The sequence below is a fragment of the Lynx canadensis genome, chromosome B4, assembly GCF_007474595.2.
Source record: "Lynx canadensis isolate LIC74 chromosome B4, mLynCan4.pri.v2, whole genome shotgun sequence".
Taxonomy (NCBI): Eukaryota; Metazoa; Chordata; class Mammalia; order Carnivora; family Felidae; genus Lynx; species Lynx canadensis.
This window is the reverse complement of record NC_044309.1, coordinates 14367256-14391688: the sequence shown is the minus strand read 5'-3', so window position 1 is coordinate 14391688 and position 24433 is coordinate 14367256. Positions and strand designations below refer to the sequence as shown.

At 41.5% G+C, this 24433-nt stretch overlaps 1 protein-coding gene across 1 annotated transcript in view; it reads left to right on the top strand.

Annotated features, from left to right (window-relative positions):
* ITGA8 (integrin subunit alpha 8) overlaps positions 1-23245 on the top strand; it is a 188166-nt gene extending 164921 nt beyond the window's left edge. The window contains 5 exon segments of the mRNA XM_032593834.1: positions 2049-2162; positions 8739-8831; positions 14422-14430; positions 18577-18699; positions 20394-23245. Of these exon segments, the coding sequence (XP_032449725.1) occupies positions 2049-2162; positions 8739-8831; positions 14422-14430; positions 18577-18699; positions 20394-20480 (426 nt within the window). The 3' untranslated portion in view covers positions 20481-23245.
* The last annotated feature ends 1188 nt before the right edge of the window (positions 23246-24433 follow it).

Genomic DNA, 24433 nt, shown 5'->3' with positions numbered 1-24433 from the left:
CCTGGTTCTCTTCTAGCCTGTTGGCCTGCGTCGTCTTAGAATTGTTCTTGGGCTTCTTATCCGCCCCTGTACCTCTGCATTCCATCCTTGGGCCCCACCCCTCCTCCACCAACTTCACTCTTTAAGAGAAATGTTTTACAAGATCATAACTCCAGCCATACCCACGTGCCTCCTGCCAATCTTAGCCATCCCTGCTGCGCTCTGGACCCGAGGGGTGCAGCGTGTATGTTCATCTGGATGTCTAATAGCCACGCCAGTCCCAACATGTCCAAAAACCTGTCTCCATGATCCCCAGAATGTGCTTCTCTAGAATTCCCAATCTCAGTAATGCCGGTGCCCATCCACTCAGTTCCCCAAGCCAAAAGGGCTCCCCCGCAATCCTCCCTCTTCTTCATCAAGATCTCCAATTTGTCACAACCATCCCATTCTGCTTCCTGAGCTGCCCTTAACTTTGTCTTCCTCTCTCCATCCCCATAGCATTGGTTCAGAGCCTCCTTGCCTCCCACTTGGACTCTTGCAACAAGCCCTTATCACCCTCCTTGCTTCCTGCTCTCCTCCCGCCATTCTTGCCTCACGTACCACCTGCCCCTAAAACACACACCCAATCATAACTCTTGCTTAAATGGGATCTTCTGAATACAATTCCTTGGCTCAAATAGGAAAATTCTTTACCACCTAGACTTTCTCTCATTCCTATCTCATTTCCACCTGTCCACCCTGCCCCAAATACCCTTCTCTCCTCTTTTCTGAATGCGCACTGGTCTTGTCCTCATCTGCCTAGCTCACTCTTTCTCACCCTTCAAGGTTCATTCTGAGCACCACCGTCTCCAGAATCCTCCAACAGAGCTAGCTCACCAGGATCAACAGCTCCAGGGATTTATAAGAATCACCTCCTTCCCACTCCCCTCCTCTGCCTCCAGAGGGTGGGATTGGAGATACACAGCTTGTCAGTAATGGAGCGCAGGTAAACATGCAGGTCCTCACAGGTGACAGGGACTGCGGGGACTGCAGGACTCCTGCTCCTGCTGGAGGCACAAAACCCCAAACACCTCAGCACCCAGCCCAAGTAGAACAAAAATCCCAGCCACCTCAATTTGGAAATAGCATGTAGAAATCTGGCCTTCCCAGAATTTACCAGATACACATTACTGACTGCTTTGCTTTTAGAGAATTCTGAGATTCTTGAAAAAGATTTTCATGGCAACATGTACCTCTGTGGCTTATCCATTACTTAAAGTGAAATGCCTCCGTTAAATCCTGCACATAATATCCAATAAACTGATGTTTATTGAGCATCTATAGGCCAGTGCCCAGTGCCTGAGACATGAGAAATAGAGTATAGCCTATGCATTAAATTAAATCAGCAAGGGAGTACAATTCAAGAAGTATCATCCTACACATGGGTACACAGAAAATGGAGGTGAGTTGTCCATTTATTTCCATACTGGATCAATCAGAAAATATGATTGACAGGTAGAATGTCATCAGTTTAATGAATACTTCCCAGAAAGATGCATCTCATATAGGAAAAGTTACCCATTATAAGTTGGCAAACCTAGGAACTAGTTTAAAAACAGCTTAATGGATGGAATCGGCAAGATTCTGCTTTATAAGTAGAAAGTAATTTAGGGAGAAGAATGTTATAGAGATATGCTTGTCCATGCGTTGCTAACACTGGGTCTTTGAGATAATCTAGACACAGGGAGCTTTGTCTGAAGCCATTTCAGGGCTTGCTCAGTTTAGGGTCAGGTGTTGTAAATGTCTATAAGAAATGTCTTCCCAAGTTCTGAGAAAATGAAACAAAACAGTCCAATCACTGCTGCAGGAAGACTGTTTTAAGTTCTTAGGGGGAAAAAAAAGCTTAAATTTGATTACCAGTAAAATTGATGCATCATTACCACCAAGCTGTTTCACTGTAGTTGTTTGTTATTGAAATGAATAATTTATGGATTAGGCGGTGACTTCTGAGAAAATGCAATGTAGATAAACTGACTTCAATGCTGATTCTCTACCACAATTTAAAGACATCGCTGTTGTGTTTTTTGCAGAATTGTACAAATATCGAGTGCTTACAAATCTCCTGCTTGGTGGGGCGACTAGAAGGAGGAGAAAGCGCCGTCCTAAAAGTCAGATCACGGTTATGGGCCAAGACCTTCCTCCAGGTAACAACACTGACTCATATGCACACACCCTGCAGGGAACCTCTTCTCAAAAGCTCAGCAGGAAGCTCTTCTAGAAAGGATTTTTTAAATGTTGTCATTTTAAAATTTAAAACAGACTGAATTTTTTTCATTTGAAAATTTGATTTGTTTAATTTTAACTTAAAATTTTTATGAATATTTTTAAGGGTTTCAATTTAGAACATTTTTAAGAGAAGTGTCTATGAAGGAGTTGAGCCGGTATCAGCCGGTCGTCTTTCCCATCAGCTGAAGACATTATTTTTTCCAGCTTTATTGAGATATTGTTGACATACAATGAATGTAAATTTAGGTGTACAGGTGATGATTTGATACACGTATACATTTTGGAATGACTACGACACTGAAGTTAGTTAATACCTCCAACCCCTCACGTAATTACCTTGGCATGTTTGTGGAGGGCAGGTGGTTAACTTTTAAGATCTACTCTCTTAACAGCTCTCAAGAACACAAGACGGTATTGTTAATTATACATCAGATCCTCAGAACTTATTCATCTTATAGCTGGTAGTTTGTACCGTTTGACCAACTGTCCCCAATTACCCCACCCAGCCCCTGGCGACCACCAATCTGATCTACTCTATTTCTGAGTTCTGCTTTTTTAGGTTTCACATGGAAGTGATTTCACACAGGATTTGCCTTTCTCTGTCTACCTTATTTCACTTAGCATAATGGCCTCCAAGTCCAGCCACATTGTCACAAAAGACAGGACTTCCCTTTTTATGGCTCAGTAATATTCCTTCACCAGCTTTGAGGTGAAGACCATTTAATACCCTGTGTCCCTAAGACCTTTAGACAGTAACTTAGATTCAAATAAATCTCTTTAGCTCACCTCTTTATACCCAGTGCCCAGCACACAGTAGTTCTTCAATAAATATTAGCCAGTGGGATGATGGTGAGTGTAAGAGCACAGTGCAAGCCACAGGCCCAGGAGGGTCGAAATAGAACCCAATTAAGAAGGGAGAAGGGAGACTGCCCTAGAAAGTTGCAGTTGTTTAGTGTTCCTACAGTCTGGGTTCCAGCCAGGAGGCATCTCGGTGAAGAGACACCTATGTGTGATTCATAGATTCTTCTTCACTGCTTCGGCCTCTCTGTACTGTGGCATCCCACACTGCTGCAGATAATTCTGCTGGTTGTGTGCATTGTCAAGGTTTTAAATCTCTTTTATACTAAGCAGATTAATTTCTCCATTTGGAAAGAGCTGTTTATTTAAATGAGACTACTTTGTTTGTGACCTTGTTGTTTGGAAAGGATTTAGAAAGGGGGAAATGAGCTAAAATAAAAACCCCACCAAGTCTATACGTTCTTGCTCATATTTTAACTACTAAAAAATTCATTTGGTTCATTGTGCATAGAAAATCAAATGGTAGAATCCTGTTGAGTGTAGCTATTAAAATATAGAATTTCATACCTCGGGATTTTCACGTTTTCTGTGATTGAAAATACCTCCATAGTCTCATAAATCTTATTTAATTTAAATAAAAGAAGATAAATAGAAAGTTAAAGATATTTTTAAAAGGTCGTGAAGTTTTTGTTTTTTAACTTAAGGCAGGATTTCTTTTTTTTTTAATGTTTATTATTTTTGAGAGAGAGAGAGAGACAGACCACTGGTTGGGGAGGGATAGAGAGAGAGGGAGACAGAATCCGAAGCAGGCTCCAGGCTCTGAGCTGTCAGCACAGAGCCCGACACGGGGCTCGAACTCCCAAACGGTGAGATCATGACCTGAGCTGAAGTTGGACGCTCAACCGACTGAGCCACCGAGGCGCCCCCCTAAGGCAGGATTTCTTAATCTCAGCATTAATATCTTGGATATTCATTGTTGTGGGGGGCCCTGGCCTGTGCATTATAGGATGCTTAGAAGCATCCCTGGCCCCTGCCCACTAGATGCCAATAGCAACTCACACCCCAGTTATGACCACCAACAATGTCTCCAGACATTGCCAATAGCCCCTGGGGGCAAAATGCCTAAGGTTTGAATGCCTAAACCAAGGAGAAGTGCAGTACCCAATTCATTTGATTTTTTTTTAAGCTAAACCATTATTTATCCATTCACTCAACAAATATCCATGGAGTACCAACTATGCACCAGGCACTGCTTTCTAGTAGCATGTATTTTCCATCAATTTGCTCATGGTCCCTGTACTTTGGGGCTGTTACTTCTGATCTCAGCGTTGAGGAGTTGAGAGGAGGAGTCTTGCTGAATTCCCAAGCCCATATGCTCTCAATAATGACCATCCATCCCTTCTATTACTTTGGGTATCATCACATCCTACTGAAATAAGGGAGAATAACTTCGGTGGAGCAGGACTAAAATCATTACAACACCACAGTCAAGGGAAACATGATTGTTTTTGATGTCATGTGTCAGTTCTGTGATGTTAATCTATTCCAGCAGGAAGACTTCAGAGGGAAAGTTGCATCTTGGGGCTGGGCTCCCAGGTAGGTCAGTAGGTTAAGTGTCCAACTTTGGCTCAGGTCACAATCTCACAGTTCATGGGTTTGAGCCCCACATCAGGCTCTGTGCTGACAGCTCAGAACCTGGAACCTGCTTAGGATTCTGTGTCTCCCTCTCTCTCTCTGACCCTCCCCTGCTCACACACACACACACACACACACTCTCTCTCTCTCTCTTTCAAAAATAAACATTAAAAAAAAAAAAGAAAATTCCATCTTCATTTTCCTGTTAAGGATGACCCAGTAAGTCTGGAAGAAGTCAATACCAATTGAGGAAGTTTGCAAACTATAAATATTTAGCACAAGCAGAGTCAAAAACCAGAACAATCTGCAGGGACGTTCTTAAGTCCTATCGGAACAAAGTACCACTTTGATACCAGATACCAGAGAGAGTGGCCCAAGTCACCAGCATTTACCCTTAGCCATAGCCCAAATTTCGGTACCCCCCCCCCCCCAGTTTCTGCTTATTCCTGTCTTGGAATGTGACTGCCAAAGAGGAGTGTTTTATTGCAATCTCTCTCTCCCTCCCTTCCTCCCTCCCTCCCCCCCCCCCCCAAAAATATACTATATACTGGAGGTCATGCAATCCAGAAGGAGATAAACATTTTCTGCCTTCCTAATCCAAACTAGAAAGTTTACAATTCTTGCATGACATGATTTGCTGCATTGTGTTTGTTTCTGTCCACTTGGTGAACGTGCAAACTGGTCAGAAAAAGATTTTATTTAGGTTAATCCTAAATGACACCCTGTCCTGTGACTGTGGCTTAAAACAATCCTTCACAGTGTAAGATTTTACCAGTAAAATCTTTGTCGTCTCACAAGGCTTTGTTTCTGGTAAACGTTGAGAGCTTACACATGGGCTGTGTGGTCAAAAACAATTCTTGAGAAGGAATTAAGCAGTGGGAAGGTGGGAAGGAAAGAACTCATGATGTTACTAGCCACACTCTGTATTTAACCAGTTCAAAAGCCTCACTCTCCGTTTGTTACCAACTAGAGGACTTTTATTAGTACCAAGACCATAAGCAAATCATTGTGCACAAGTGAATAACAGAGGCAGCTAGTGAGCTGAAAACCAGGGTATATATGACGCAGCCATAACAGGAATAGGGCATTTTCTGAGGATTAACTGCTAGCTGGGGCAGGTTGAAGGTCTGAGATATTGTCGAGGGATATTAACTCCAGCTGCTTTTTCAATCCTATTGCAGTTACATGAATAGATTGCTATATGGAAGAAGAGCTTTTTTGTTTTGTTTTGTTTTTTGAGAGCGATAGCAGGGGAGAGGGGGAAGGAGAGGCAGGGGGAAGAGAGAGAGAGAGAGAGAGCGAGCGAGAGATTGATTGTGCAGAGCCCGATGTGGGGCTCCATCCCATGACTGTGAGATAGTGACCTGAGCTGAAATCAAGAGTCAGACGCTTAAGCAAGAGCCACCCAGACGCCCCATGATTTATTTTAATAATAAGAATAATGGGGGCGCCTGGGTGGCTCAGTTGGTTGAGCCACCGACTTCGGCTCAGGTCATGATCTCACCGTTTGGGAGCTCGAGCCCCGTGTCAGGCTCTGTGCTGACAGCTCAGAGCCTGGAGCCTGCTTCTTATTCTGTGTCGCCTCCCTCTCTCGCTGCCCATCCCGCACTCGTGCTCTCTGTCTCAGAAATAAACATTAAAAAAATTTAATAACAAGAATAATGTAGTTATGTAAAGACCATGGCTGAAAGCATTCACCTTTAAACATGGAATGAATCTGCTCCCAACTATTGTTCACGAATTAAATACTTAACCTGCACCATGCCTTTGACCTGCATCCACAAGAGGAGCGAATCTTTGATGTGCCTAGCTGATCGTAGCCTAATAGCTGACGTCTCTCATTCCTTAGTGCTCCAGAGCATCTTAGAAAAATGGGCAAAAATACATTTTCCTACTGAAAGAGTTGGAAGAAACATTGTTTTGGAGAATAAAGAGTAGATCAGGGGCGCCTGGGTGGCTCAGTCAGTTGAGTGTCCAACTCTTGATTTCAGCTCAGGTCATGATCCCAGAGTTGTGGAATCCAGCCCCACACTGGGCTCCACACTGAGTGTGGAGCCTGCCTAAGGTTCTCTCTCTGTCTCTCCCTGTGCCCCTCTTCCCTGCTCACAATCTCTCTCACAAAAAGAAAGATAAAAAATTAAAAAATCACCAAGTGCACACAAAATTTTATTAGCCAGGTTTTCCACATTAAAAAATTTTTTTAACTTTTTATTTATTTTAAGACAGAGACAGAGCACAAGCAGGGAGGGACAGAGAGAGAGGGAGTCACAGAATCTGAAGAAGCCTCCAGGCTCTGAGCTGTCAGCACAGAGCAGGAAGCAGGGCTCCAACTCACAGGCTGCGAGATCATGACCTGAGCCGAAGTCAGACACTCAACCAACTGAGCCACCCAGGTGCCCCAAGGTTTTCCACGTTTTAAAGACACTTCTCACATAAACAAACAAAAAATTCAGCTTTCGGGTAAAATGGAAAAGCAGGAGACAGCAGCCACCAAAAAAAGAATTTTTTCCAAATGAATAAAGTTACTTATCCTGGAATGTTAGGGTTAGAAACAAAGAAAAGTCAAAGATAGAGTGACTTCAAGTATTTAAAAGTTTTGCATGGTCTAGCCTATGCTTATCATCTAGAGGAAATGGCGTTTATTGAAGGGAGGGAAAAAATTCAGCCACAGGGGGAAAAAAAAGGAACTTTGTAAAAAAAAATGTAAACAAAATTATTACAATCCAACCTGATGGACTGGCCGCAAGCAACCCAACATTGGATTATAGGTGGGGAAGTGCTCGTGAATGTTTAATAAACTGCTCTGGGGGAGCAGGAGAAAAGCTCCAATATGTAGCATTTGCTGATTCCCATGGTGTAAATATCCCCCCACCATGGCCGATTTCAAGCTGCCAACACAATGTCACCAAATACGGAATTGGGAGGTGAGGTTCCTGTACACCATAACGTAGTATTTCCACTCCCAGTCCAATAGACCTAAATAATATCCAGAGCACAGATACCAGTAAAATATAATAAAATAATTAAGAAATAGTGAGCTTTGAGTGTGTATTACCTTTTAAAAATATAATTTTCTGAAGGTTATGTATATTTAAACTTAATAATGGTTCTGTTTAACGACTGATACTCAAAACTGCTGAAATTTTAACACTCTGCTCTCAAGAGCCTTGCGAGCCAATTACAGGCCAAGACTGGATAGCTGTAATCACTGTCTCAAGTTAAATGGAGGAGAACCACAGAGGCTTACATTCTCAAAACGGCTCTCCTTGACTTGCTCTTAATATTTTCCTTTGGCTTTAATCAACAGTTAATGTGAGAACCAATTAAACAAACAGACAAAAACTTATGCTGAAAAGTTCTCTCAAAAACGCTACGGCTCTAAGTCTGTGGTTCTTAACTAAAGGGATTTTGCTTCCCAGGGGACATTGGCAATAATTACAGATATTTTTGGTTATCACACCTGGGTTGAGGTGCTACTGGCATCTAGTGGGTAAAGACCACAGCTGCTGCTATACATCCTGCAGTGTTCAGGACAGTCCCGCATTCAACCCAAATCCTAACAGTACGGAGACTGAGAGAGCCTTCCCGGGTCTTCTGGTAAGATGAAATGTAATATAATTTAGTACCAGTCTCTCTCCTAAAACGGTTCCCTCTATCATATAATAAGAGTTTTGTAACTCACTATACCTGCCTTTTGTTCTTCACTCGCAGCAACTGTAGTAATCCTTGTGCTGACTCCTTTTAGGGACTCTGATGTTCTGCTTTTATTCTAACATCATTGTACCAAGTCTTTTGTTAATAAGACAAATTCTTTTCAGAACGAAGAAGAGGATGGATTGTTGGGGGGACGGTTAGATGGACAGTTGCATGGATATCTACAAAGATATCGGGATGGACGGATGGATCATTGGATGGGGAAAAATTTATTTAAAGAGAGAAAAGAAGAAGAAAGAAGGTGGAATTTTGCTTTGGAAATGAGAGACACTGAAAACAGTTGGCTGCCATTGTAACTTCTAAAAGATTTACCTGGAATATATTTAAATATATATTTTTAATTTCAGAGAAAAAATGATCCCTATTCTCTTGCATCCCTGGTGTCCTTCAAAGTTAAGAAGATGCCTTATCAAGATCAGCCAGCAAACTCCCAGAGGGGAGCATAGAGTAAGTATCTGAAAAATATAGACGCACAATAATTTCACTGAACTAGTCATTTTTAAATCACTATTCAACTTGTGCTACATTTAAGTGCTCATTACATTAACTTGAGAAACTTGAGAGTGCAGGACTAATACCACTTTTCTTTAAGTTTATTTATTTATTTTGAGAGAGAGAGAGAAAGCAGGGGAGGGGCAGAGAGAGAGGGAGACAGAATCTCAAGCGTGCTCAACGCCGTCAGGGAAGAGCCTGAGGCGGGGCTTGAACTTCACGAACCATGAGATCATGACCTGAGCCGAGATCAAGAGTTGGATCCTTTATCACCTAAGCCAAGAGTTGGATCCTTTATCACCTAAGCCACCCAGGTGCCCCAGACTAATATCACTTTTTAATCAAGCCATTTTGTTTGAAAGGAGTTCAGATAGCAATGATCATTATAATGAAATTGCCCCGATTATTTAATTCTGTTTATTTATTTACTTATTTTCTGATTGTTTAACTTTAAGGACAGCATGGTGAGTGAGGTGGGGAGGAAGGAGTCTCTTCCTTAGGGACAGCTGGATGACCTTAGACAGTCATCTTTCCTTTCTAGGCAAAGAACTATAATTTTCACCTGAAAAGAAAAGTACACTATGAGCTTCATTTGAATGAAATGTTATTTTCAAATTGAGGCTATTAAACATTACTGACACCCAACTCAGACCTGCTGAGTTAGAATCTTCATTTTCTCAAAATCTTCAGGGCATTGTGTACCCAGAACAATCTGAGAAGCACTGTTGTGGATGGTATATAAGTTGATACTATCATAATGTGTCTTATCAGCCTAGCTCTTAAATGTAATTACAAAATTTAATCTTTCTATAGCCTGATCTACTTTTAGTCATTTAAACTAGATGAATCCAGGGGCGCCTGGGTGGCGCAGTCGGTTAAGCGTCCGACTTCAGCCAGGTCACGATCTCGCGGTCCGGGAGTTCGAGCCCCGCGTCAGGCTCTGGGCTGATGGCTCAGAGCCTGGAGCCTGTTTCCGATTCTGTGTGTCCCTCTCTCTCTGCCCCTCCCCCGTTCATGCTCTGTCTCTCTCTGTCCCAAAAAAAAATAAATAAACGTTGAAAAAAAAAAAAATTTTAAACTAGATGAATCCATTGATTAGTGATTTGCAACTCTTGAGTATGCAGAGAAGCATCACTCATGTGACTTTAAAGATAAAAACATGCTAAGACCTCACCCCAAACATCAGGATTCAGTAGGTCTGGCACTGTGCTTTAAAAGCGCCTGGGTGGCTCAGACAGTTAAGCATCCAACTTGTAATTTTGGCTCAGGTTGTAATCTCTCAGTGGGTAAGACTGAGCCCCACGGTGGGCTCTGTGTTGATGGTGTAGAGCCTGCTGGGATTCTCTCTCTCTCTCTCTCTCTCTCTCTCTCTCTCTCTCTCTCTCTGCCCCTGCCCTGTGCTCACTCTTTCTCTCAAAAAAAAACAAAACAAAAAACCCCCAAAACATTGAACGCACTGAGAATCTCTAGCATCTAGTCTGGCAGCACGGAGCAAGACCCACATTTCCAATGTGTTTCAAAACACATTCTCCGGGGGGCGCCTGGGTGGCTCAGTCGGTTGAGCGGCCAGCTTCGGCTCCGGTCATGATCTCGCGGTCTGTGAGTTCGAGCCCCGTGTTGGGCTCTGTGCTGACAACTCAGAGCCTGGAGCCTGTTTCCGATTCTGTGTCTCCCTCTCTCTCTGACCCTCCCCTGTTCATGCTCTGTCTCTCCCTGTCTCAAAAATAAATAAAACGTTTATAAAAAAAAATTGAAAAACAGTTTAAAAAAAAAACAACACACATTCTCTGGGCTTCACCCTGGCTCCGCCCACTCTAATTAAGAAACTTTCAGGAAATCACTCTGCTTCGCTGGGGCTGTTAACCATATTCACCTGAAAGCATTGTCGAGAAGGTTAATAAAATGATGTCTGAGGAGCCCAAGCATTACACCTAGAACAAGGTATTCAAATCAGTAATAGCAACCCTCCCAAAATGCCTTACCCTCTCCCCCTAGGTTGAGGAAGCCCAAACTGGAAATGTCAAAGTATTTGAGTAAACTTTGGTGGCATTTGAAAGTAAGCACTGCCACATCTTTCTTTTTTTTTTAAATTTTTTTTTTCAACGTTTATTCATTTTTGGGACAGAGAGAGACAGAGCATGAACGGGGGAGGGGCAGAGAGAGAGGGAGACACAGAATCGGAAACAGGCTCCAGGCTCCGAGCCATCAGCCCAGAGCCCGACGCGGGGCTCGAACTCCCGGACCGCGAGATCGTGACCTGGCTGAAGTCGGACGCTTAACCGACTGCACCACCCAGGCGCCCCCTGCCACATCTTTCTTTATGTGGCTCATCTCTCTTTCTTTATGTGGCTCATCTCTCTTTCCTTAGCAAGATGTCTACCATAGTTTGGATTTATGTTCAACCTAGAAGGCAGAGGCTTTGGGTTTTTAATGTAGGATGTTCTTCCGAAGAGGTTCAAAGGCTTGTTGCTCTAAGGGAGATAAATCTGGGTCCCTTTGTTTTCTCCGAGCATGTGTTTCATAAAAGAAACATATGTTACAGTCAGTCCCATCAACAGTATTGTGTCTTTCTGCACTGGCCACAGGTGACAGCCTGCTGTTCTCAACCCATCTCAAAAGATCCACAAAATCATCAGATACATGTGCTTCCCCCATCCCCACCACTCCTGTCATTGCATTTTTCAAAAGCCTTGTTATCTGGGGTGAATGATTTACCACATCATGGATATGAAGGTTATTGGGAAAACATTTCGGAATGAAGGTTCTCTGAGGTCTCGCAGATCTGCCCCACCCCACGCTCAAGGGAAATGATTTTCCTGTGGCTTGCTTTGAGAGGACTGGGCTTTGGGCTGGCTGATGTTTTCTTCTAGCAAGTTCTTCTCAAAGGTCCTTCTTATATGGAAAAGAAAGCAGCAGAAGAGAATTGCTTTAAGGCGCTAAATCAGTTGGAATGGGCAGTTGGGAATCATAATTATGAACCCAATCCCTACTCTGCCATTGGGTAAACCTTCTTGGATACTTTTTTTGTGACGAGACTAGAGACTGGTGGCTTGTTTTCCTAGGCCCTTGTGCGGGTTGATTAGTTTGTTTGTACTTCCTTGGCAACAAGGTCATGATTCAGCCATTTTTTAGAGCCCTGTGTGAGCTTCTTTGAAGAAGAGAGCAGTCCCCATTTGCTACCTGCAGCATGTCTGTTTGTGACAAATGAACTCATGAAGCATGACTCTTGCCGTGTTCAGAGGTGAGGGAAAGGTTGCATGAGGCAAGGAATAGACTGAACACAGAGTCATTACAGTGCAGCAGAGAAAAAAACAGGATTCAGTTATTTGAACACTTTGCTTAATAATCATCTTTGGCATTTGTATGTGGTGCCACTAAAGCCAAATTCTATAATTTACATCCAGAAAGGGAATATTATTGTCTAGTAACTCCAACTGTAGTTATTAGAAACTAGTTAATGAAAATCTTTCCTTAAACCTCATACAGGGGTGCCTGGGTGGCTCAGGCCACTATCTTGCGGTTTGAGTTCGAGCCCCGCATCGGCCTCTGTGCTGACAGCTCAGAGCCTGGAGCTGGCTTTGGATTCTCTGTCTCCCTCTCGCCCTCTCCCCCGTCCATGCTCTGTCTCTCTCTCTCTCAAAAATAAACATTAAAAAATATTTTTAAAGAAAAAACCTCATACAGAAACTGTAAATCCATTTCATTGCTAGCACAGCTTTAGAACCTTAAAATAGAGTTATTATATTCAACAATTATTTGTGGAGTTCAAACTGCTTATCTCATAGGGGCCATTGAAATGTTAAAATGTGTGTTCAGCTGGTCCACTTTATGTTATTATTTAATTCTAAATGGCACCGTAGGTAGGGTATCTTGGTACATTTAAACCATTCTTGCGACCCCTATGAAGTATGTTTACACAAGATTTTGTGAGACATAAATACAGATGTCAACATTAATTACAGTTGCAAATGCAAGGGAGCTTTTTCCTTCTACCTTGGTATTTTGTCAAATATACAAAAACATATCATAAACGTCAATGATAAAATGTAGGCATATTAAAAAGTTATATATGGTCCTTCAACCGTAATAAAGAACAACGAGATTTATGACATGATGAACGTAAGATTAAATGTTCCCTACTTAGCATCACTTTAAGAAAGTTTAAATTCCATTTATAATTTATGGATCTCACTTCCTAAGATTGCAGATAATTATACTAAGTGAATTGTTAAAATTTTATACTATTTCTTTAAATAGCTACAGGTTCTTGATAAAGATGAATTGAAACAGTTTGTTGATTGGTTGGCACACACTTAAGTTTTTCACCCTAAATTTTAAGTACTTCAGTTAGTCAACATTACCCTTCTTTCTTTTATTTTTTAATGTTTTTTTTTAATTGATATTTGAGAGAGAGAGAGAGAGAGAGAGAGAGACAGAGCATGAGTGGGGGAGGGGCAGAGAGATGGAGAATCTGAAATAGGCTCCAGGCTCCAGGCTACGAGCTGTCAGCACAGATCCCGACACAGGGCTCAAGCTCACGAGCAGTGAGATCATGACCTGAGCCAAAGTCAGACGCTTAACCGCTTACCCGACTGAGCCACCCAGGTGCCCCTACCCTTCTTTTGAAAGCAGCTGAAATATATAATCACTTGCATTTTTAAAGGAAACCTTTAGTCCTCAATACACCCTTTCTGCCATCGGACCACCTTCTAGATGAATGATTCTTACAAGGAGGGGCTTAGGTAATCGGGCAAATCACACCTTTGTGTGAGACTATACAGAATGTTCTAGAGCTGTGTAGTCCAGTATGGTAGCCATCAGCCACAGGTGGATAGTGAGTACCTGAGATGTAGCCACTGTGACTGAAGAAGTAAACTAGAAGTTTGACTTCATTTTAACTCATTTAAATGTAAACCTAAAAACTGTAGCAGTCTAAGATTTTTTGTCCATTAAATGCAGCTATATTTTTTTGGTGAGACTACATTTTGCTTTTACCACTGAAAATCTGGTTTGTTGTTATATGCTGCAAATATCAAATACACACTGGATTTTGGAGACTTCGTTAAAAAAAAAGAAGAATTTAAAATGTCTTGTGGAGGGGCGCCTGGGTGGCTCAGTAGGTTAAGCATCTGACTTGAGCTGAGGTCATGATCTCACAGTTTGTGGGTTCGAGCCCCACGTCAAGCTCTGTGCTGACAGCTCAGAGCCAGGAGCCTGCTTCACATTCTGTGTCTCCCTCTCTCTTTGCTTGGGCTCTGTCTCTCAAAAATGAATAACGTTAAAAAAAATAAAAAATAAAAATAAATAAAATGTCTTGTGGATATTTTTATATCAACTACATGTTGACATAATAGTTTGGATATTTAGGGTTAAATAAATTATTAAAATTAATGTCTCATCTTTCTTTTTCCTTTTTCAAAAAATTCCTAAGTTACACATGTGGCTTGCATTATATTTCTGTTGGACAGCACTGATCTATTGCAGGGTTATACAAGGTTCCAGTTTGGAGCTGGTGATAATAGCTACAGAGCTCCAGAGAACACTGGGGTGTTAAATAAGTCTTATTTGAAATGAGTGAAAAATTATTACAGTAAATTAGTGTTTAGTCATGACAAACTCTGACAATTAAGACCTATTTTTCTTACTATTTATTTTCCAATGGATAATGTAAGCTTCTTGTGGGCTTATCAAAATGAGCTGCAAGATGAACATAAACAATGAGTAACAAAGCTTCAGTTATTTTCCAACATTTTATTTTGTGCCAAGCTTTCCCAAACCATTCTGAAATTTCCATAGCACTGATACAGATTTAAATAAGCTTTGGTCATATAAAAGTAGTCAATTAAGTCTTTCCCTAGTAAGTTTGCCTGTGCAGTTCAAGTTTCTAATTTATACAAAGCATTGAGTTTCACGAAAGGCTGGGCTTTACCTATTTCCACCCACGGATGAAATGCCCCCATTGCCATTTATAGACATGAATATGTCACATGACTTCCTGATCAATGTGTTTTCAGAAAGACTTCTCTTTCCAAGACATGTGTGACTCTTCCAATGACGTGTTACACTTGACTCTTCATCCACCTCTTTCCAGCAACAACCGATGAGCTCTCCTGCCCTGGAAGTCTGGAGAGATGCTCTGGGGCAGTGTTGTTGATTTTCCATATTTCCACTGGCCTTGGTGTAGTGACTTCTTGACTAGGCAGCGAAAAGCCTAGATAAGTTTAGGAAAACACCAGGGGCCAAGGAAGGTCTTTGCAGCTGCTCCCATTTTAGATTGAGAAGATTGGGCAGCCTCAGTGCCACATGGATGTCCTAAAGGCAGCTGGCAAGCAAAGCAGAATGCAGGCACAGGAGGAAAGTTTTTGAGTTTGTGTTCTTTTAGAACTCTTTGTCCTTTCCTCCTGGTTAATTACATATGATGATTTACAGGAAATGTACATGACATGTGTAATCTTAACGTTTAAAATACCCAGAGAAGGGGAATGGAGTGGTATTATTTTTTTAATTTTTTTTTTAACGTTTATTTATTTTTGAGACAGAGAGAGACAGAGCATGAACGGGGGAGGGTCAGAGAGACAGGGAGACACAGAATCTGAAACAGGCTCCAGGCTCTGAGCTGTCAGCACAGAGCCCGACGCGGGGCTGGAACTCACGGACCGTGAGATCATGACCTGAGCCAAAGTCAGACGCTTAACCAACTGGGCCACCCAGGCGCCCCATGGAGTGGTATTTTTTAAGTGAGCATAATGTTACTGGGAGAAGACTGATGACAGTTTGGGTGATGAGAATTTCAGAATTTTGGAACTGAAAAGGACAGTAGCAATCATCTGGTCTCAGACATTTTTAAGACACTACTGTCAGCATCTTTGGAAGTGAATGCAAACAAAAAGCCAATAGATTTTGTAATTGTACCTATATGCTGTTCTCTGCTTCAAGAGACTCTAATAAGCATATCCTGTTCAATTTAATATTTTATTCATATTTTTCCATCATTGCTGCAAAAAAAGGTCTTCATATGTAGCATTATTCTTTGTAAGTGACCTCCCTACCTGTTTCTACAAAATGAGAAGTTTATTTTTTTTTAATTTTTTTTAATGTTTATTTATTTTTGGCAGAGAGAGAGACACAGAGCATGAGCAGGGAGCAGCAGAGAGAGAGAGGGAAACACAGAATCCAAAGCAGGCTCCAGGCTCTGAGCTGTTAGCACAGAGCCCGATTCGGGGCTTGAACTCACAGACCGCGAGATCATGACCTGAGCTGAAGTCAGTCGCTCAACTGACTGACCCATCCAGGTGCCCCAAGAATGAGAAGTTTTTTAAATAATAACATCAAAGCCTACAGTAGCCAAGAAACCCAGCAAAGTTGTTAGTAGCTCTTCTCCCAATCCATTGCTTTTTATTAAGCTAACAATACGAACAGAATAGTCTATGGACTTTCTTTCAACCCTTTTAGCTGTATTACTGTAAAGTACCTACTAGTAAATTTTGGCAATCTCTAACACATGCACCAAAGATAGCCTGAAACTATGTTGTTTTCTCAGTGAAATTAGAGCTCGGGGGGAAGAAACATTTATAAGAAACCCCAGAATTGGCCGTGGCTCCAGATTTTCTCTTTCCTGGGCCACCCTAACTGGCCAGTGAATACATACATGATCCATACCATCCCTGGTAGTTTCAAAATTCTGAAATTCTCATTACCAAAACTGTTTGAGTCTGCTTCCAGTAATGTTATTTCATTTTGGAAGATCACCTCATGTCCTTCCTCCAAACACTTTAAGAGGAGGATTGAGCACTGACTTCATAGGTATTAGATATAATTTACTAAGGGAAAAGAATATAAAGGGAAGTGATTCAGAAGTCATCAGTCCCTATCTTGCTCATGTAGTCATATACATGCAAAGGATTGTTTTAGAGTAAGTCACTTAGGCTGCAGAATCCAGGTGGCATTGTGACTGCTTTCAGTCCTTCAGTGCATCATTTCTTCACATGCCGTGTGTCCTGTCCTTAGACTGCAACAAGCAGGGCGAGGGTAATCCCATCATGGTCACGGAATTGTTGCACTTCCTGCTGATGTGTTGGATGAAATAGGGACTGTGCTGGCAATGGGCATTAACGGGCGAAGGAGGAAGGTATAAATGGTGAGGAGGTTATGGCCAGCCTTTTCCTCACTGAGAGCAGGGAGCAAGTCCCTGGCACTAGTGTGCATGTGGAATGACTAGCAGTCTCACGACTGTTGATGCCTTTGTTTGGTCTGGACATCAATGATACTTGGGGCCGGAGAATTGAGAGAATTAAGTCATCAGTATGTCCGCTGCATAGGGGAAATGGACCAAGATGAAGGAGCAGTGAAAAGCCTAATAAGCTGAGAAAACCAGAGGCAGGATGCTCCAATCTAGTTAAGAAGGCAGAGGAAAGAGGTGATCATGGTCAGGGCCCAATACTTGGGTACAGGCTATGAAAACGCCCATACATTTCCAGCCAAGACACATTCCAGAGCCACCAACCTTTGCTATGAGTCCATCATCTCTTGACTGGTGGGTTACAGAATTGTGACCCAGAGGTCCCAAACATGTATCAGAACTGGACCTATGATCCTTCCAAGCAACACAGTTAAAACGAGGAGCACTCTGCCTGGTTTAACTGAGGCAGTACTTACGTCTCTCTAAAACCAGATAGACCTGCCTGGATGAATAACATTTCAGATCCAAGAACATTTTCATTTCTATTTTCTTTGGCAGAGGTGTTAGCAGCGTGACTGGCTCTCTTGGTTTTGTCTGGGGGTCTACAGCTTCTTTGCCGTCGGGGTCTCCAAAGACACATTTCCCCAGCACATGGGCAATAGGGGAGCTGCTTCTGTTCATGGGGGGAGGGGAGGGGTGGTTCACGGACACTGAGCATGCAGTCCTGCTGGGAAGGTCTCCTTTTCCTCCAAATTCCCTTGCAACAGTGGGGAATGAAATGAGTTCTAACAGCAACCGAAAACTGGATCTAGGATTGAAGGCAACCCCAATGCATCCAGACAATTGGCACTCACTTTGCTTACTTCCATAAACTCCAAGATGGCTAGTGAGGCTGTGGGCCATCATAAACACAGAAGCTAGAGATAAAGAGGTGGTGGCATTAATTAGTTGTGTGACTCACTTAGCTCCTCTGGGATTCAATCTTCTCATCAATAAAATGGCGGGGGGGGGGGGGGGGGGGGGTGGTTATATTAGGTGATTTCTAATCTTCTTGCACATTCAACAGTCCAGTGGATCCAATTCAACTCACTTCTCAGTGAGGTTAGCCCAGTTCTGTAGAGGAATGTGTGTGGACAGACTTGGCCTTTCATAGGGTCAATGGCAGTCATTACTGCCACAAAAGGTCCAGCCCAATTTAAGGTCATTCCTTTTCACCTTGTTGGTTCTCATTCTTGATCCACTTCAATTCCATTCCAGGGTTTCTGGGCTGTTCTAAGCCAAACACCCACCAAGTGTCTGTAATTAGATCTTCCATTCAACCTAGGAGACCTCAGAATGTGCTGTTTTTTAAGAGTTTATGTTTGAGTTCTGTATACATTCAGATCTCCCCTAGGATGATTTCAACTATTATATGGATCTTTTCAGAACTACTCCCAGTATTGTATGGTAATTACTACTTTATGTCACCCAACAGTTTTCAAATTTGAGGTCATTTGCTTTATTTTCCATTTCAGATTAAGACATCAGTTATCTGGGCAACCCCAAATGTTTCCTTCTCAATCCCATTATGGGTAATAATACTAGCAATACTTCTTGGATTATTGGTTCTGGCCATCTTAACCTTAGCTTTATGGAAGGTAAGTTTATTTATTTTGTTTTTCTTTTTGAGTAGAGAGGCCACTGAGGGGATTTACAAGGATACACCTAGTGATTTGAAAAGACAATGCCAGAGGCACGATTTGGGGATTTTTAACAGACATAAAGGGAAAATTGTGTCTTGTTTGTCTTGGCAAACTTACTATGCCTGTGTAGCTGACATTTAAGAAGACCAAGAGTGTTTAATGCTGCTTTTATCTGGAGATTTCTTGTAAATAAATACAGAGAAAGTTAGACTTTCTTAGCTAAGACCTGTGATCTTCTTTCCAATATACTTGTGGTGAAAATGTTACTGTGAAGCCTTCTTTTTCTTGTTTAATTAATCAAGATCTCAAGCTTTTTGCTGACATGGTCCCATCAGCAATTGTTTGAGATGTTTCTTTTTAAGCACCACAAATGCAATTAATATAGTAGTTAACTGATACTTGGACTCTTGGGCCAAATAGATCATGCATGTTATATGCTTGGAATTTTTTTTTTTTTTTTTTGATCTTGCCAATAAGTCCATCTCCATTAGGAAGGCTTAATGAATTCTTTCATGTGTTTCTGGCCTGAAAACCAACACGACTGCCAAGTTTCACAGACCTTTCCATTCCAAAAAAGAAACAGTGGCACAATTACATGACTGTAAGAGTAATTAATCTAGTCACATCTTAGTTAACCACTATTGTTGGGGTTCCCCAAAATCATAGTATATTTTTATTTTAAAACAATATGTGGCATGCTTAAAAACTGGAGAAAACCTTGCCATGTGAGTTAAGTAATGGCTTTCCTGATCATTATCAATTGTTTGGTGCCATCCTGAGCCTACATGGTCTACTGAATTTTTTACCTTTTGAAATAGACCTTTGTGTTATTCTTTTATTTATACCATCTTTGTTTCCATAAATGACAGTGTGGCAATTGACAGAATATGGTCCTAGTCTTGCAGAAAAAAAAAAAAAAAAAAAAAGACAACTCAATAGTTATCAACAAAACCCAATGCATTTGGCTTCTGGTGTAAGAAGCAATAAATAAGGATTGAGGTCAAGATTTCTAGGGAAAGTTAGATTCTCCTAGACCAAATACTAATTTGAAATTTAGGAGGATTAAGATTCTAGAATCACTTCTTCCCCACGTTGTTGGTTGATCTTTAGAAAGTTGCTTAGATGTTCTGGGATTTAAAGGAATGACCTTTCTAGACAAAGAATGACAATCTACTTTTCCTGTATATGCTCTGTGTTCCACAAGTACAGAGGGATATGCAAGTTTCTCCTCTCTTTTTCCTAAATTCCACCCTGAGATAGCCTATGACACACTTCAGGAGAGAGTCCCCCTTCCCTGGCCAGCAGCAGTTAGGACTTCTGCTGACTCCAAAAAACATGCAGAAAAGCAGAGAGGAAATCTTTGGGCCTTGTTGCTATAATCCCAGGAAAAATATACGAGGTCCCTAAGTGGATTATATAACACAGGGAAATTCTCCCACTAGCACGAACACTCTGCCTTATGCAATAAATTCATCACCACAGGTAAAGGATCCTCGGCTTTCCCCTCCGAATTCAGAGAATTGGCCAGATAATATCCACAGAGCTTCAGTTTCTTATAGAAAATACAATAAAGTGAAAATTCTTAGAACAAGGAGTTTCACCCATTCCCAGAACACCTTGATTGTATAGCCCGTTTCTCTTTTTCACAGTGCGGATTCTTTGACAGAGCAAGACCACCCCAGGATGACATGAATGACAGGGAACAACTCACAGATGAGAAAACCATTGAGACATGAAAAGCAAAAGCAAAGTTCAAGACACTCGAACACTGGTCCTGTTCAAAGCAAAGAAGGAACATAAAGGTTAAACAAAGGTTTTCCTGTACCCGCCAGCGACCTAGGAAATGGAAGGGCCCCAGAAAGATCACCTCATCTGTGCTGCACTTTGGAGAAGACGCCACGGAGCCCAGAGACCCTTCTGGGAGAGGTAACGTCCTCAACACTGTGGAAACCATTAGCCATCACGGAAGACATCTTTTGCTTTAGTCATTCTGCCTTTGGCAGACACTCTGAAATGGGCATGGGAACTCAAGTTGCTTTCCAGGTAAATCCAACTCAAGTCGCAGAGATGAACTATCGGAATTACGGTCAACTTCAGAAGGTGAACTAGGACAGAACCTTCCAACACTACTGTATCCAGCGGAATATTTGACACCTCCCTATGGAAAAGAAGCATTTCTAATGAAGTTATGGCTCAGGGAGACAAGCATATGTTGTTGGTACTGTGAAAGTACTTTTGAAACGACAAAGATAATCTTGTAACTGAGGATAACAATTTATTTATTTATTTTCCTTGTCTCTGGGCAGATATCCTGGTCATCTAGAAGATTTGGACATTAAGATTTGGTTAGCTGGTTCTCGAAATCACTCACTAAATTTCCTTCTAAGGTAACTATCTGGTGCAGATAAATTCACAGAACATCTTTAGACAGCGCTAAGAAAAAGCAGACAGTTTCCCTTAATACTTAGCTGCCTGCCACCTGAAATCACTTGGATTCACACTTTCCGAGGACTCACATCTGCTTGATTTAGCTTGGCAAAAAGTTGTATTTATATTTCCTTTCATACAAAAAAAAAAAAAAATGCTTTCTATTGACTTAATTAGCAATACACAGATTTCAAGGTCCTCTCACACCTGTGTGGTGTTTAAAAGTAAGGGTAAAATTTCTGAGTCCATTGATACAAAAACAGTTTTACAATATGGGTAAACATTATTTTTAATATCTATAAGGAACAACAGCAATACTTAGCTTGGGATTAAATAACCTATTTCTCTACTATTCCTCAAATCTATATACACAGAGAAGACACATCAAGCATACATGGGAAAGAAATACAAAGTTATGCAGATGTGAGATGAACCCAGAAAAGGGATTCCTAAGAATTTTATTTAGAATTTCCTATTCTAACCTTACTACTCATTTTTACCGCTAATCTTTATAATACTCAACTTCGGAAAATAACCTTTATTTAAGCTATTCTCCCATCACCTAAAATTTAACCACCACAGAAAGTTGATGTTTAAAACTCTTGTAAATAATCCATAGTCGTGTGTAATGTCATCGTTTCTGAAGTAAACTTGACCAGCCAAAGTTATATAATCTGCACAGTTTTGTAGCCTTTTTATGATCATGAAAAATTACCATGAAGAAATGCTGAACAAATTTTATATTTATGTGCAATATTTTATAGACCTACGTATCTAAAGCATGTATGTTTACACTGGCATTAGTTATTTTTTTAATTAATATCCTATTACATATAATCGAGCAAGTGGACCAAAATCCTTAGGTTTACAAAGCAGTTGGAAAAGTTGTATTCCCAGCGTCAGCAATCACACTTTATTTGAAAGATGAGCCAAACTCACAGACACTAAATTTTCTGTTGTGCCTTAGCCTGGAGGCCAGCCATTTGGCTACAGTTGCAGATCTTCCTTGGAAACCAAATGCAAGGCTCATGGAAGGATACTCTGACGCAGTTCATATTTTTCCCAGTTGTGAATTAAATCCTGTCACGGTAGCAGTTTCAAGTCTGTAAAGACAGAAGTCTGGCTCCCAGGGCATATGGCCGACTGTGGGTGAGAACCGCAGGTGCCTCAGAGAGTTTGAGGGTCCCACACCAGCCTCTGCAGGTCTTCTGTGTTAGTCCTCCAGGTAGAATTGGTTTGGCAAGGAGGTGGCTGTCTATATGTGATTGGAGGAGTGCCAAACAGGTTTCTCCGCCCCCACATAACACCCTAACTCTTGTCATCATGCCTGACTTTGGGCCAACAGAGGTTAGCTCCTAAGGATTTGGGGTTCTAGAAGGACCCTGAGAAAACCCACCCATTGCCTTTTAAGTTAACATTCGTGAAGAAACTCAGAACCCCTAGGGCTACATAAATGTAGGACCCCATGAGCTGGGTCACACAGACACCCAGAGGAAAGGACAGATGCCAGGAACAAGACTAGGACCCGGAATGGAGCGAGATCTGAGGTTTCCTCACAGTCTCAGCCAAGAGTGGTCCTCTCTGCAGAGACGGACATTTGACAGAGGACCATCACACACACAGTGGCCCCCTCTGCCACCTCAGATGTGGAAGCAAATGGAGGAAAGGGGGCACCTGAGGTCAGGTGAACCCACCGGTCATCAGTTCCCGAGCAGCACCACCGCTTAAGGAACACTCTGTCGATGCACTGAGAGTATCTGCTTCTCGCCATAACACTGCCGATCACTTTCATAATTCATGTTGTACCATGCTTCTGTTAGAGTCTATGTATATCTTAGGTATCCCTTTTGAAATTCTTACAGCTGGCTTAGAAGACGTGGAAAAAAGGGGCAAATCAAGTTTTATACACTTGGAGATTTTTATACAGTAAATAAACATGGACTCGTCACCACTGAAACCCCCACTTTTTCAACTCCTTTTTTTTCTTCTTTTATTTAAATACATGTGTAGATATCTGTGAAGATTTTCACATGCCTATTAACCTTGTCACTAATAAAATGAAAAATTAAAGACACGATGACGTACTTGTGGTCTGTTTTGCACACAACGTACAGCTTTCCCACAATAGCACAGATCAAACGTTTCTGTCTTTATGCTTTGATTTTTCATTATTATAAAGACATTTAATGTTGGAAGAAATCTGGAAGAGTGAGAATACAACATTTCTTTGGGATGATGAGAATGTTCTAAACTTAGATTGTGGTGATGTTTGCATAACTCCATGAATACACCAAAAAATACTGAATTGTACACTTTAAATGGGTAAGTTTTATACTATGTGAATTAAATCCCAATAAAGGTATTTAAAAAACATTTTTAAGTTACTTCTAATAACTCTACCCTTATACAACTGATTACTTTTCTCTACATTGCCTTTCAAATTTTGCCCATATAAAAATCTTAGCACCTTTTTTAAGTTTATTTATTTATTTTTGAGAGGGAGAGAAAGTGCACACAAGCTGGGGAGGGGCAGAGAGAGATGGAGAAGGAGAATCCCGAGCAGGCTCCAGACTATCAGCATGGAGCCCAATGTGGGGCTTGAACTCGTGAACCGTGAGATCATGACCTGAACCAAAATCACGAGGCAGACACTTAGCCGACTGAGCCACACAGGCTCCCCAAAATCTTAGCTGCTTTATGAAGCTCTCTTCTGTGTCTTCAGCTGCCTAATGGCATTTTACGAATCACTACCCTTTTCCTTTTGTTGGCATGACTATCTTCCAACTGCACTGACCCTTAATGAGAGCAGGAAACATAATCTTTTCACCTTTGTGTCTCCAGGACCTAGGACCAACCTCTGCTATATAGTCAGTGCTCACAAACATTTCTAGAATAAATAAATAAATATACCTATGCGTATAATAATAATCACAGGGAACATGTACTTTTGTAATCTACTTCCATTACAAAGCCCCAGGGTGCACACATTATTCATAGTGTTCATACAATGTTATTTTAATAGTTACCCCAAGTTCTTTTCAATTAGTAGGCCATCTTTTGTTTAAACATCCCCCCTCTCATCAGAAATAGTTCTTCACAGATTCATTTATTAAGAATAACATTAAATTGAGGGGCACCTGGGTGGCTCAGTCGGTTAAGCGTCCAACTTCAGATCAGGTCATGATCTCACGGTTTGTGGGTTCGAACCCCACATCTGGCTCTGTGCTGACAGCTCAGCCTGCTTTGGATTCTTGGTCTCCCT